This window comes from Hibiscus syriacus, unplaced genomic scaffold (genome assembly GCF_006381635.1).
Source record: "Hibiscus syriacus cultivar Baekdansim isolate YM2019G1 unplaced genomic scaffold, ASM638163v2 tig00110393_pilon, whole genome shotgun sequence".
NCBI classification, from domain to species: Eukaryota; Viridiplantae; Streptophyta; class Magnoliopsida; order Malvales; family Malvaceae; genus Hibiscus; species Hibiscus syriacus.
In genome coordinates, this window is record NW_024062721.1 from 1,034,814 (window position 1) to 1,050,579 (window position 15,766).

Here is a 15,766-nt window from a genome sequence, read left to right on the forward strand (position 1 = left end):
TTTTGTTTTGGAGGTTTTTTTATCCACTAACTTATATAATTTTGCAGGTGAATACAAATACAATTATGAAATCATACTCAGCAATTGAGAAGTCTGTCACTTGACTATCAAAAGAAAGGAAAAGACATATTGGTATTAGTCTTTATACCAATCTGAAAATTGGTGAAGAAATACTGAATATGAGTATTTACATTGGAATGTTACTGAAATGTTTTAGCTGGGTTATGAATATAACTATTTACATTAAATGTGAGTATTTACATTGAAATGTTACTGAAATGTTTAACTGGGTTATGAATATACTATTTACATTGAAATTTACATTGAATAACACTTGAAAATTTGTTTGCAGCTGGTTCTTTGCATGAACATGTTATTACAAGATCTAGTATTATTGTCCCAAAGAAGATTGGAACTTATACTTTCCATTTTCAACATACATGGAAAGGTCCTAGATCGAAGTGGAAAAAGAAGAAGGTTTTCAATACTAAGCAACTTCGGCAGAACATTCGGATGCCTCTCGAAAGCATCCTAAAATTCGAAGGACACAATGAATGCAATATTTGGTTACAAGAATTTTTTGAGTTTTCTGTTGCTTAGTAGATCTGACTTTGGTTTTTGTTTTTAGAGATCTAGTCATGTTTAGTTGACATGCTATTTTTTGTTGTATCAAACTAGATTGGGTGATGGAACTTTTGCTAGTCCTTTAAAGTCCTTCAATCAAGTATATGTGATCTATTATCAAAGCATTATGCAAAAGATATATCTAATGAGGGTAACATATTTTACAATTGTAAAGTGTAATATTTTTTTACATTTTTTACAGTATCAAATGAACATATTAGTATTACTACAATTCAACACTTTAGAATAGTAAACTAAGCCTACATGTACATTTCAAATCATATCACAATTCAACAGTCATTTACAACAAAACAGTATATAATAAACCATAAGTCATAACCATTAATTCAACACAGTCATTTACAACATAATAGAAGTAATAAGCCACAAATACAATAACCATCATTGTAAACTTGAAATGCCTACAATCTTAACTCATAAACACCAATAAGAGTACTGCAAAAATCATATCAGAAATTAACATTCCGCTAAGGTACAAATCTTTCATTTTCTTAAGTTTATGAGCATATTCGACAACTGAAATTAAGTTTTTCTGTATCGAATTCGACTCAAACTTCAGTTCTTCAACTTGAAAACAATCATTACGTCACTTCACTTTTTTAACCCTTCATTTTCTTTTCGAAGCTCAAAAATTAGGAATTTTTCTCTTTCATACATATCTTCATCATACCATTTGAAAAATTTACACAACGTTACAATCGTACTCCCAAGAAAATGAAGAATGAACATTGATTCGACTGGTTTCAGTAGAGAAGCTCGACGAATATGTCATACTAATCAGAAATTTATGAAAAGAAAAAAAAATCTTTGAGGAGATAAAAGACCCACAAAAATAATGAGATGTCATTTCTCAAATAAACATACATGAATCTTATGATGCCTAGCAACGATGCGAGACCAAAGATTTAATTTGTCTTCAAAAATCATTTAATAAAGAAAAAAATTGTTCTTCAAAAGCACGATACAATCGTGAGGTGTTTTATTTGGGAAAGTGAAAGATAAGGGGTTTTAATAATGGTTTCCTGCAACAAATAAATTAATTTAGTTGTTATTAATTATTTAATTTCCTAGTCAATATTTTAATCCTAGTCAGGGCCTAGTCATCACTAAAAGGATAGGGTTGGAGTGCTTAATGTTTCACGTCGTCAAAATTAATGGTCCCGTCGATCAAAGATGAAAAATATTAATCAAAAATTAATGGTCCTAGTCAAAATTAATGGACCACATTGAATGTAAAAAAAATGAAATATCACATTGGTTATTTTTGAAAAGTACGAGGCCTCTAACCCTTTTTGCCTATCAAAATCTGCCCTTCTTTTCCCTGGATCATGTATATATATTATAATACTAGTCTTTCTAGTCATTATGATCAAAAGCAGATCATGTTTAGATTTAATTCTCATAATTTAAATATACGAATCAATTAGATTTCTTCAATTACCCAATTTCTTATCTTGAACTCCCTGACGGCCTAAATCACCGCAGTTTAAATCAAATCTAAAAAAGGAAGAGAGCAAAAATATTTCCTTTTCATTTTTAAATGTTGAAGTTGTGAAGGAATATAGAACGAGTGTATACTAAATTTCTTTTCGTACAAAGTGAAGCTACAACCTCAAATACGAACAAAAGTTACAAATACTTGAATGAGCCCACTGATTTAAGTTCTAAGTTCGTATAATTAGAAGACATTGATAAACAAGATCTTCAAGAAGGCCAGAACTGAAATGAAAGTTCCTCCCACAACACATATTTGATGAACTTTTCTTCTCTTTCTTGGGCTCAATGATGTGAAGTGGGACAATGCAACTTCCATTATCGATTCACCATCTAGAAAATATACCTAATCAAGAGAAGAAAAAAAAGTTAGATTAGTACAGAAAATCCATACGCACGTCCTCTGATCGATACTCGGGTATGGATATGGGAGTGTGAATCATATGATCCTATAAGTATATAGAAGGAAACTTGTAACAAGGATTGATTATACCTACTTTAAGCACATATTTATATCGGACACTTACTCTCAACTCTCAAGTACGGGTAACATAGATGTTGACCATGAAGTAAAATAAACATGATTATTTGTAAGCAACTCTTCTACTTCAGTGATAAAATCCCTAATCTACTTATAGACCATAAAAATAAATTTGTTTCTTAATCTGAAATTTAACATTAACCTTCATTATCAATTTATTCCCTAATCCAAGCATATGCTAGAACAGAAGATAAATTTTCTATGAAGTAAAATGGGGTCCTTACTGGCAAGCTGTTGAGAAGAACTAATGCTAAAGAAACATGGAGTGTGCATATTAAGCTCTTTTCTAGCTTATTTGGAATATATTTTCCGAAAAAAAATCCCCACCGAGGTTGATATTCAGTCAAATGAACTGAATGGGCCATTGATATCACATCACCAAAAACAAAAGTTCCACCACAGGTTTGTTCTACAGCATCAGAAGAAGCGTTGGAATCTAAAAGGGAACTTTTAAATTGTAAGCATTCTGTTGAATGGGGCCTTGAATATGTAATCTCGACCCACATCAAACCCGGAAACTGAACCGGACTTAAGCAAGACTCATCCTACAGACATTGAGAAACATGGCTGTGATCAACAGTATATTACTAGCATCATTTTGAAGCAAGTTTGAGGAAAAAGGCAAAAAGGCTGCTTTTTGCTTCTGAAGATAAAAGTCTACCTCAGAACACATGCATCTGCTTCCGTTTTTCATTACTTTTCCCCTTCCATCACATTTTTCGAGATTGACAATATCCTTTGCATTCAGACAGAGCTCATTTTCTCTTCTTCCAAGATCACTATCTTCATCAATCACATTGACCGAATTCCTCGGATCAAAACAGTGAATTTTCACAAATGCCGTGAAATCATAAGGACATACAGATTGGTTTTTGGCCAATTGAACATTCTTGCTGTCTTCCAGCAAGGCATTGGGCACACAGTATCCTTTTCTGCTATCTACATCACCAAAACCTTTAAAATAATGGAAATCACTTGAATTCTGAAGTATTTTTTTATCTAGTAGAGCAGTCATATCCATCCAATCTTGTACATGATGGATGCCTGCACCATCCAATGACACTATGGCATCCCCAGGAGACAAAAACTCAGATAACGGTGATGCCATCCAAAACCTATTCAAGACAGTAGAAAAATAACTCAAGGCAAGCCCATCAACATTCATGTTTCAAATCTAAGAATAAAATGAGTAAAACGAAATGAAACAAGTAAATACTTGCAGTGCAATACCAAAGGGCTCTCGGCATGTATGTAAAATGGAAACAGGATCACCGGCTGCAGGAACAACAACAATCCACAAAGTGCACAGTACTACACGGGAAAAAAGTAGAAGAGGTGCATTAGATTAAGCAGAGTTTCACCATTACAGTCAGGTTTTCAAACTCTAATTTCGACACAATGACAAAGGTATATGTAAATTGATTCAAAATTTCAGTTTTGCATCATGGTTGAAGAAACCAGTGTTTCGCAACCCAAATACAATGCTAAACTAGCTTAAGCCGATCAAGAAATCATCTAAGCATGATATGTCTGCATTATGTTACGCGGGTTGAAAATTTCAGCTTTGCAGCCCAACTAAATGATAAACTAAGCCTAAGCAGATCAAGAAATCATATAAACATTAAAGATTGGTTATAGATTTATGATATTACCACTGCATTATGCTATAGGTAAAGAATTCAAAATTCCAGCTTTACAACCTGGTTTCACGAACCAAAGTGATTGCAATCCAACTACAATGCTAAACTAAGCCTAAACAATCGAGAAAACATCTAAACACAAAGTCTCGATAAAAATTTGTGAGATTACCACTGCATTATGCCAAATACCAGCACAATATACGCGAAGAGCAGTTAATCGAGGCAACGCCAGCAGCAAATCGTAATCAAAAGCTACAAGTGCACCGGGGAATAGAACCGCAAGAAAAACTGCAATGTACTCCAACTGTATTCCCTCACTGCTTTTTCACCTATAGTAACAAACATGAGAAAAACCTAACCTTGAAACTCAAAATTTCAACTTTAATCATCAATTCTGTTTTCAATGCAATCAATTGACCTTGCAAGGGCGATAGCATGGCCAAATTCATGGACGGAAACGGAGACCAATGTGGAGAAGAATAAATTTCCGGCATCGGACAATGAGATTTTTAAAGAAGGAGAAAACCCGAACAAGAGGGAACCGAAAAGGTTACTAAGCCGGGTGTCGGAGCTAATTAATAGTTGCAAAATAAGGATCGAAGTGACTCCAACGAGTGCCGTTAGGCCGAAACCAGTCCCGATGGAGAACCAGAGTTTGAAAATCGAGGCATGCTTTCGGCCGAACCGGAAGAGAGGTTCGTTGAGAGCGTAGATTTTTAGATCGCAGTACCAGCAAGAAACGGCGTTGACGGAAGCAGTGACGCGGTGGACTAAAGAAGGAGGAGAAGCGCGAAGTGGAAGTCGAGTCGCTCCGTTTCTTCTTGCCCGGTTGACTCCCATAGCTCAGTTATCCGTTAATAGGATTGGAGGCGGCGGCGGCAGTGGCAGTGTAGGGCTTTTTGCTCAAAACGATCCAGTAAATTGGACCTTCGGGTGGGTAAATCGCGGTAAACTGGTAATAAGTGTTGATTAAAAGGGTCAATTCTGTATTTAGTATTTAAATTATCAGTTTTGATCCGTTTGTATCTAAACTTTCAATTTTTTCAAAACCATACTTAATGTTTAGTTTTCTTTCATTTTAATACCTATAAATTAAAAATTAACGGATGGACTCGTCGGTCACCACGTCTACAATCTTTGGTTGTCGACCTTCACATCCGTCGATCGATGAAGCCTATTCAAATTTGTCATCCTCTAATCTTCTTCGTCAACCGTACGATGGGTCTAAAACTAGACTATGTTAGTCGACTCGTCATTCTCTCGTAGTCTACCATTTGGATTGCTCGTCCATCCACTGAAGCTATTCCTTGTCAGTCATTCCATTAATTTTTTAATGGTGAGGTACTAAAATAGAACAAAAACTCAACTTTATGTAAGATTGTGAAAAGAAATAAAAGTTCAAAAATAGATCAAATTGATAGTTTACGTACTAAATGTATTGTTCACCGTAATTAAAACTAGGTAGAGTACACAAATGTTCTTTGATTATAGGTATTATTTTGTTGAGTCCCTCGAGAATTAAAATATACAAAATTTTTGATTATAGATATTTTGTTGAGACCTCATATTATTAAAAATTATAAAATGATCATTTGATTATTCATATATTCAAAATTCATCATTTCTGTTAAAATATTAACAGTCGTCCTAATTGGACATTAATATATTGATTGAGATATGATAAAATGTTATTTTAATGATGTTTACTAGCATCACTGTTGTTGTCAAACATTAGCTCAATGATATATATTTTAAGCACTAACTCGACGACATAATATAAATAAAGGTTCGATCTACAAAATACAACTCAAACAACTTCAGGATCAGATTTTATCATATCTCAATGAGCAAGTTAACATCTAGATTAGACGATCGCTAATTGTTAACGAAAAAAAAGATTTTGGAACATATGAATAATCAGATACTATATTATAAATTTTAGGGTAAACTACACGTTTAATACCTAAACTATCAGTTTTGGTCCGTTTAATACCTAAACTTTCAATTTTTTCAACACTTAACATTAAATTTTGAACAGATATGAAAATGAAAAAAAAAACTAAACCTTAGGTATGATTTTAAAAAATTGAAAGTTTAGGTACTAAAACAAACCAAAATTTATAGTTTAGTTGCTAAACGTGTAATTTATCCTAAATTTAATAATTATGAGACTCGACAAAATAATATCTTATAATTAGAGAATTATTTTATAACTTTTAATAATTGAAAAACTCAATAAATAATACGTATAATCGGAGACCATTTATATACTCTACCCTTAAAACTATCCATGACCATTTATGTCATTATACTTATTAGAACTACATCATGTCAGAAATAACAACCAAAATTTTAATTTATGTTCTGTTTTCTTTGGCAAAATTAGAGAAATAATACAGACGTAATTGTTTTTTGAAAAACGTAGTTGAGAACTATTTTAAAATTTAGATCATTTGTTATAATATAGGTAAATTCATAACGTGAAGATGATGAGTTTGAAACCTTTTTTGTGTTTCTTATGTAAAGAAGATGAATTCTAAACTTTGTTATTGTTGACGAATTTCAGGCGATGAACTCCTCGCATATTCTTTTCCATGCAAAATCGAGAATGGAATGCTATGGGAAGTAGAAGGGAAGGTTTGAATCTTCTCCTTCTTCGATATTTTCTTTGTGCTCGCTGATGTGTTGATCTTATATTCTCAATTTACTTATTTCTTTTAGGGTTTCATTAACACGATAGAGTTTTAAACATTGATGCCAAAATAACCCTAAAGTGTTCAAGTTCCAACCTGCAGTGTGTTATACTTGTTTGCTATGTTTTCTGCTTGTTAAACCAACATGACTTGGCTTTTATACTTGCAGTGGGTTGTCCAAGGAGCCGTCGATGTAGATATTGGTGCAAACCCTTCAGCAGAAGGTGGTGACGAACAAAGGCGTCGACGACCAAGCCGTAAAGTTTGTCGACACTTTCGGTCTTCAGGTGTTTAACGAACACTGATACATTCATGATTTTATATACGGATATTTTTTGGTAACCGCGGACTGTTCACATTGTAGGAGCAACCAGCATTCGACAAGCAGCAGTTTGTAACGTTCATGGAAAGGTACATAAAGAACTTGACGCCCAAATTAGAGGCAGAGAGGCAAGAATCGTTCAAGAAGAACATAGAGGGGGCAACCGAATATTTGCTTCCCAAACTTAAGGATCTTCAATTGTAGGAAACTCTCTCATCCATCGTCTCGTATTTCATCATTCCATATGCAATTTTATTGGATTTAGAATTGTTTTCTTTGATTCGCGTTTGCAGTTGCATGATGATGGTAGCTTAGTGTTTGCGTATCACAAAGATGGCGCCACCGATCCCACATTCCTCTACTTCGTCTACGGGTTGAAGGAAGCCAAGTGTTAATGGTTGTGTTTGGCATGGCATTGCCATTGCTGAAGTGGTGGTTTAATTTAGATGCTAAGTTTTGTAACTTATTAGGGTAATCTTCCTATAAATGCAGGCTTCTCAAGGTGCTTAAAGTTGCGGTTTACTAGTCTATAATTTTACATTTTTCTGTGTGGTTACGAAGATATTAAAACTTAATCGAGTGATCCAGGGCCGGCTCCGGATATTTTTTGGTCCGGGGCGAAATAAAATAAATGAGCCCCTAATTTTAAAAAATTATAAAAAATATATAGTATAAAATTGATATTATTTTATTTATTAAAATAAACAAATAGTAATTAATTATCATCTCAAAAATGTCAAAAAAATATATTAAAGCACACAAAAATTTATAGAAAATATTGTCTCCGAGCATTTTTAATACAAAATCATAGCGTCGATATCAATATTTTTCAACATATTTTTTCATTACATAACATAGTAGCTCATTCAATCTTTCTTGTGACATTGTTAATCTCAAGTAATTTTCAACAATTTCAGCTTAGAAAAGTTTCTCTTAATTTATTATGAGAAAAATAATCTCTAACTTATGAGAAAAAAATAATCTTTAACTTAGAAAAACACTTTCATTTCAAAAAATGAACCCGCATGGCCATATGTAAACCCGCATGGCCACTATTTTTTGGGTCGAGTCGAAATAAAAAAATAAGCCCCTAATTCAAAAATAAAATAAATATGTAATATAAAATTTATATTAGTATTTTTTTATTAAATTAAACAAACAATAATTTAATACAATGTCAAAAATATATTTAAGTATACAAATACTTATAAAAACATTGTCTTCCAGCATTTCCTAATGCAGAATCATTGATTTTAGTGTAAAAATATTGTCTCGTGGAAAGCATTCTTAAATTAAACATCATGTTTAAGCATTTCTTAATCCAATAGTTTATTTTGAAGTAAAAAAATCCTCAATGGATGAAAATCGTTAGTCAACAAATTATCAACGCTCTCAAATACATATTTTCTTTCTAAAATGAAATAGATACCAAAAATTAAAAAAATCAAGTGACTATTTAGTCAAATCTCAAAGGTTTTTTATCTTAAAAAATGTTGAATTAAAATGATATTAAAGTTTGGTTAATTGGATTTTGTCCAATGATGGAAAACCCATTGAATAGAGCAGTTTTTCTGATTTTCGTTTTAGAGCGTCTGTCTGGTTCAATTTCCTCTCTTTCTATTTCCCGTTACTACTTTTTCTACTTCTTATATGCAGGGCCGACTGAATATTATGGGCCCTGGGCGGGCGCCCCTCCTGCCCCGGCCCAGAGCCGGCCCTAGAGTGATCCTATATGAGTTTTCTGGTCGGCTTTTGGGTTTGGGTATGATTCCTTTTAGATTTAGGATTTGAATATACTTTTGAATTTAGTTCTTATTAATTTTAAGGGTAAACTATAGTAATGTTCACTGAACTTTTTAAAAGTTTTCATTTAGGTCCCCTAACTTTTAAAACTTGCAATACAGTCCCCCAACATTTAGTCCGTTTGAATTATGGTCCCCGACATTACACTGCCGTTAGTACATTTGCAATATGATCACTAAACTTTTCAGATGCTTACATTCAGGTCCCTCAACTTTTAAAACTTGCAATACAATCCTCAAATTCATTCTAAATCTGAAATTCCTTTTCGATCTCGAATTTCCTTTTTTGCTTCTCTCTTCTAATTTCCAGTGTAACTAAGTTTTGTTAGAAATGCAGAGTTGACAATGAACTAAGTATCATTGTTGAAAGTCACCAACAAAGCTGGAATTATTTTATAAATGACATATAATAATTTCTTCGTTTAATTCTTGTGGTTAAAGATTTTCCAACAAATTATCAAATATAATGAAATCCCAAACACATTCACCTCTCAGTCTCTTTCGCAACTCAAAGGCATCATGACAGGGTCAAATAGCTGCTCCAAATATATTACCCTGTCATGATGTCTTTCAAGTTGCGTGCATGTAGAATTGTCTTCTAAAGCTATAATTCAATACAATTCAACTGTAAAATTTCCAAAACAGTACATGTAAAAAAATACAATTCGTTCACGATATATCAGTCTCATAATCAACATGAACTTATTAAAAAGAATACGAGCTCACAGGACGCCGAAAACCACAAGTCGAATTAATACAATTCCAGTAAACTAGTACCAGCAGTAGCTCAGATTGAGCCTGGCGATTTCACTATGTCGATACTCACAACCAATTCCATGATTTAAAGAAAAACCAAACAAGAAGATCAAAAAAAATAGCCTAGGACCCTATTTCACTTTTATTTGGATGGACTAAATATCTTTCATAAGGAGTACTAAAAGTTTTGATTAAGAAGAAAGAAAGAAAATTAGATGGTTTTGGTTCAAAACTAACATTGAATATCCAGATCATTGGCATGCAGTTTCAGAAACATAAAAATTTCAACAAAAAACACACAATGCGAGCTGAAAATGAGAAAGTGCGAAAGAGAAAAATCTTACTTCCGGATAGCCCAAAAGAGAAAATAAGTACCTTCTTGCGAGTGAGGGGAGAGGCTAAGAAATAAGCGCAATTGGTGTTACGTTCCAACAATTCTTCCTCCATTTTTCTTTGTAAATAAAAAGCTGAAAGATAGAGCACTGCTTGGGTTTAAAATTTACATAGCGGAAAATTGAAGAACAAAAATCAAAAGATAGTGCATGTGAGCGAAAGAGATTAAGAGGTGAATGAGTTTTGAGATTTCATTATATTTGATCATCTGTTGGAAAATCTTTAACCACAAGGATTAAACGAAGAAATTATTATATGTAATTTATACAAAATAATTACAGCTTTGTTGGTGACTTTCAACAATGATAGTTCATCTTAGTAGTATCTGTCAACTCTGCATTTCTAACCCTAATTGTTTCTCACAATCATTTCATCGAACATCTATGCTTCACCTGAGATGACTTGTATCTAACATTACACCTTAAATCGTTGATGGTCTCGATAGTCCATTTGTCGGGTCTTCTCTCAATGGACTCATATTCAAGTAAACACCTCCATATAATTTAAAGTTAGATTAGAATTTCTCATGCATCCCCGACTGAAAAGTTACGCTGGAAATGAGAAGAGAGAAGCGAAAAAAGAAATTTGAGATTGAAAATGAATTTGGGGTTTAGAATGAAATTGAGGATTGTGTTGCAAGTTTTAAAAGTTGGGGGACCTAAATGCAAGCGCCTAAAAAGTTCTGTGACCATATTGCAAACGTACTAACGGCAGTGTAACTTCGGGAACCATATTACAAATGGACTAAATGTTGGGAGATTGTATTGCATGTTTTAAAAGTTTGAGCGACCTAAATTAAAGCTTTAGAAAAGTTCAGTGACCATTACTATACTTTACCCTAATTTTAATCCTGTGAAGGGATTGGCATGGAACCTGATCCGATCGGGTTTTTTTTTAAAAAAATTGAATTCGGTCGGGTCGGGTCAGGTTTTTTAAAGGTGAAGTTCGAGTCGGATCAGATTCGAATTTAGGGTGAAAATACTCGACCCGACCCAACCCAACCCAAAAAAATAATAATTTTATCTTATATATTTAAGAATAATTACAATAATACCCTCTAGATATTATTATTTTTAATTAAATCATTATTTTTATTAAATAAAAGTAATATTTTTTTATTATTTCGGGTCGGATTGAGTTTTAATTTTATCTCAAAAAATCGAAGTCGGGTGGAGGGTATATATTTTTTCGGGTCGAGTTGAGTCGGGTGAAGAATATAAAATTTTCAAGTCGGATTGGCCGAAAGCAGACCCAAACCCAACCCATCCCTATTCCTGTGACAAATATATTAATAAAATAATAATAAAAATATCACATCATAAAATTTAAACTTTGTTGCCAAAATAAGAGTGCCAGAATAAGAGTGAGAAGATAATTCAATGATAAACAGTATAATTTAAAAGAATTAGAGACAGATTTAATACTTTCTAAATATACATAACATCTTTCATCAGCAAAGAGCCATTTAGCTTTAACATAAGATTTGAACAAGTTCCTACATATTGCAATAATATATTAATCAGAGATGAGACATTATTAATGTGCCCCATACAAATGAGGAGAATCTGGATTAGCCAATTGAAAGAGTTCAACCACCAGACCAATGGCTGAATTATACCGTGTTTGCAACTAGGAATGCCTACTATTATTATTTACGGGGTTGATTCCCGATCCTCTGCAAGTACCAACCATTTTGAAGCAAGAATTGGATGTCCCAGCTAAATTTCTTTTTTGGCTAAAACAAAGTCGAGTACGAAATATTCAAATAAAAGCATAGCAGTTTCTAAGTAGTAAAACACGATACAATTGGGCAGAGTCAAGTACGTATATCAACATATTCCCCAACAGCACTATCACATGTCCTTCCTTAACATTGGCACTATACCTTCTCTCGCAGCGAAACCACCTTGACCTTCACAGTGAAATGCTCTCTGATTAAGCGTAGTAATTTAGGCTTGCCTTCTTCTTTGCTTGCACCTGAATGATGCCTTCATTGAAATCTTCATGATTCACCTATAAAACACACCCAAACCCATTTTATTCATATCCAGCTCCCATGCCTCACTTGTTCACATGTAAATCTAATACAAGCAAATGCAAATATGCATGCAGGCATGCATAAACAAGTAATACCTAATAGGTTTCTATATGTTTCCTTCCCAAATGAACTTTAAGTAAATAAACTCCCCAGGAAGATTAGAACTGCACCTCAGTTGCATCACGGCGAAGAGCTAGCATGCCAGCCTCCACACAAACAGCTTTCAGTTGTGCTCCATTGAAATCATCTGTAGATCGAGCAAGTTCTTCAAAATTGACATCTGGATGAACATTCATCTTCCTTGAGTGGATCTAAAAAAAACCAAAGAAATATTCAGCCCAGGATAGAATCCGCAGAAGCAGCAGAACCGAAAGTTACCTGAAAGATTCGAGCTCTTGCTTCTTCAGTGGGATGCGGGAACTCAATTTTGCGATCTAATCGACCAGAACGCATGAGAGCAGGATCAAGGATATCAGCTCGGTTAGTTGCTGCTATGACCTACAATACATTCATTAAATTAAAATACATCACTTATGTTTTAGCAAATAAATAACCACCACCACCCCAAAAAAAATGCAACCTTAATGCGTTCATCACTGCTAAAGCCATCAAGCTGGTTGAGCAGTTCCAGCATTGTTCGCTGAACCTCCCTATCTCCACTCACCTCACTGCAAATGATTACAGACAGATCAACAATCAGTGGTTCTATCCCAAATAAATGCCACTATCAGCCTCAACAAATTAGCTTCAGAAGAAATAAAGTTATGGCATTACCTGTCAAAACGCTTTGTGCCAATTGCATCAATTTCATCTATAAAAATGATGCATGGAGATTTTTCTTTTGCAAGCTGAAATGCATCACGGACAAGTTTTGCTCCATCTCCAATGAACATCTACATGCATTACAATTTGGTTAATATAGAGCAGAAGCAACCTGATATAAAAGCCGAACATGATGCTGTTAAATAATTAACTATTTTGTTATAAATTTTCTATCATGTTTTACTATCCAAGAAGTAAGGAGTACGGCAAAAGTCATTCGCAATGAGAATTGAAGGGAGTAAACAGGGTCCAAATATAAAGTAGGCTCAAAAAGAATACAAGCCCTCATACCTGAACCAGTTGGGGACCTGCTAGCTTCAGAAACGTGGCATTTGTCTGAGCTGCACAAGCACGAGCCATCAATGTTTTTCCAGTTCCAGGAGGTCCATATAAGAGCACCCCCTTAGGGGGACGAATGCCTAGCTTTTGAAACCGTTCTTTATGAGTCATGGGCACACAATGGCCTCAACTAGTTCTTGGATCTGATTCAGGAACAAGAATCAGGAAAACAGCATTAAACACTAGATTAACAGCTATGAAATGATATTCTTAGAAAGGACCAGTGGGAATTAAAAAGAAACTTGCCTGCTTCTCCAAGCCACCTATATCATTGTAGTCCTCAGTTGGCTTCTCATCAACCTCCATAGCCTTTACTCTGGAGTCGTACTCAGATGGTAAAGTATCCAATATCAAGTAGCTGTCTTTGTTGACCCCAACCAAATCACCAGGTTTCAATTTATCAGGGTCAACAAGTCCAACTACAGGTAGAAAGATGGTCTGTAGTAAATTAAAAATAAGTCAAGATGAAACCAATTATTGTTTCAATAATATTAAAAATGTTGAATTGATATTTGATAACTAATTACGCTAGGTAAAAACAAAACAGAACATTGAATTCCCCTATAAGTAGCAGATAAGACATTATTCTTTGCAATTACCTGACGGGTAGATGTTTTCAGCACAACACATTTACCCTTCCTCTGTGAGTCTAGATCGATGTTGGCACCATCCTCCTCTGCCTCATCTTCAGGATTCATCTCCAATATCTGAAAGAAAGAGTAATTAAAATTAAAGCACTCAAGCAGACTATGTTGCTCCACCCAAGCAGACACCAGGCGACCCCTACTCTCCATTTTCAGATGTGCATGGAATATAAACCTCCATTAAACTTCTAAATCGTATCCAACACACCCGTGAATAACATAGAAAGAACATGGTTGCTTATCAATGATATAATCACATCAGTAACGGCTCACTATTCATCTGCAATATCTTTGAATACTCTTTTGAGGATGTTTAAATTCAGAATCATATGCACCAGTAGAAAAGAAATAGAAGATTTCTGGAACACAAATAGAACACAGAAGTCCAACAAAGTTACAGGGGAAAAAGAAAGAAAATGAAGCAAAATTTACCTCAATGTTACCGACTAAGTAAGGCAACTGCTTGTTGAGCTTAATCTTCTCTTGATTCTCCTTAATCTTTTCCTTGTATGAATCCAACTCGAGATTTGTCCTTTGCATCTCCTCCTTTAATAACAAAAAGCAATTAAAACAAAAATCAAATAAATCACGCTAAGTATTGCTATCATTCTTCCGAAAGAAAAAAAATTCGGTGCAAAAGAAGGCTGTCCAGCTTCCAGCATCAAGGTTCCCAATCTAATAAAACCACAAAATTTAACATTAAACTAAAAAGCATTTCCTTTTAAAAAAAATTAAATAGGTTTAATCGATATCCAAAACTAAAATCCAGCTAACATCGAGTAATTGAATAACGAAATTTATTAAAATGGATGGTTAAAAACCCTAAAACCAGAACAAAACCCTAGAGAAAACGAAACAAATAATAAACGAGAGAGAGAGCGAGAGAAAGAGAGATCAAGGCTCGAGAAGGACCTTGAGAATTCGAATCTCATTATCGAGAAGACGGGAAGCTCGGACGATATCATCGGTGGTCATTGAAGCCAGCTGGTCTTCTTCAAAGCTCGAATCTTCTACCATAGCGGTTGCCATCGGTGACGGTTTTCAAAGAACAACACTGATTTCAACCGAGAGATGAGTCGGAGCAATCGTAGAAAGCAATTTGGAAAAAAGGAACAAAGACAAATGAAGGTGTTTATAGTTCTCTTGTTCCCGAAGAAAAGGAAGAACCCGCAGCAGATGAATTGTTAAATTAGGCCTCACTGGTAATTATTGGGCCTTTTTTCTGTCTCAAAATAGCCCAATTTTTCGGTTTATCTATCGCTTATTTGGATCTGGATTCATATGCAGTGGGTAGCATCACGTTCCAGGCAAAATATATTCGAATTCGGATATAAATATCAAATACAAATTCGTACGAATATTGCTAGAATGAATAAACATAATATTGCTAAAATATGAGAAGAAGAAAAGTCTGGGAATTTCTATTAGCATAGATCAAAACTGCCGTTTAACAAAGTTATTAAATGATCAAATTTCTTATTTACATTTTCGAACAGAACTTTTAAGAAGTATTCCATGGTAGTAACAAATTAGATTCGAAAAATTGTTTCCAAGTCTTCAATGGGCTTATGTCACTAACGTCTGAATAATTTTTCTTTGATCTCCGGTTCATTAGCAAGCCTCTAACTGCAAATCCC

The 15,766-nt window shown here is 34.1% G+C and overlaps 1 protein-coding gene and 2 pseudogenes across 1 annotated transcript; 1 reads left to right on the plus strand and 2 right to left on the minus strand.

Moving 5' to 3' along the window:
- Positions 1–2,302: 2,302 nt before the first annotated feature.
- Positions 2,303–5,175, minus strand: LOC120123449 (membrane-bound transcription factor site-2 protease homolog). Its single transcript, XM_039142340.1, has 6 exons — positions 4,739–5,175; positions 4,490–4,637; positions 3,897–3,991; positions 3,342–3,795; positions 2,905–3,225; positions 2,303–2,485 (listed from the first exon to the last, which is right to left on the minus strand). Exons 1-6 carry the CDS (start codon positions 5,158–5,160, stop codon positions 2,324–2,326), a joined length of 1,602 nt encoding a protein of 533 aa, XP_038998271.1. The 5' UTR covers positions 5,161–5,175; the 3' UTR covers positions 2,303–2,323.
- A 1,707-nt stretch (positions 5,176–6,882) lies between these two features.
- Positions 6,883–7,730, plus strand: LOC120123527 (annotated as a pseudogene).
- Positions 7,731–11,998: 4,268 nt separating this feature from the next.
- Positions 11,999–15,259, minus strand: LOC120123444 (annotated as a pseudogene).
- Positions 15,260–15,766: the final 507 nt, after the last annotated feature.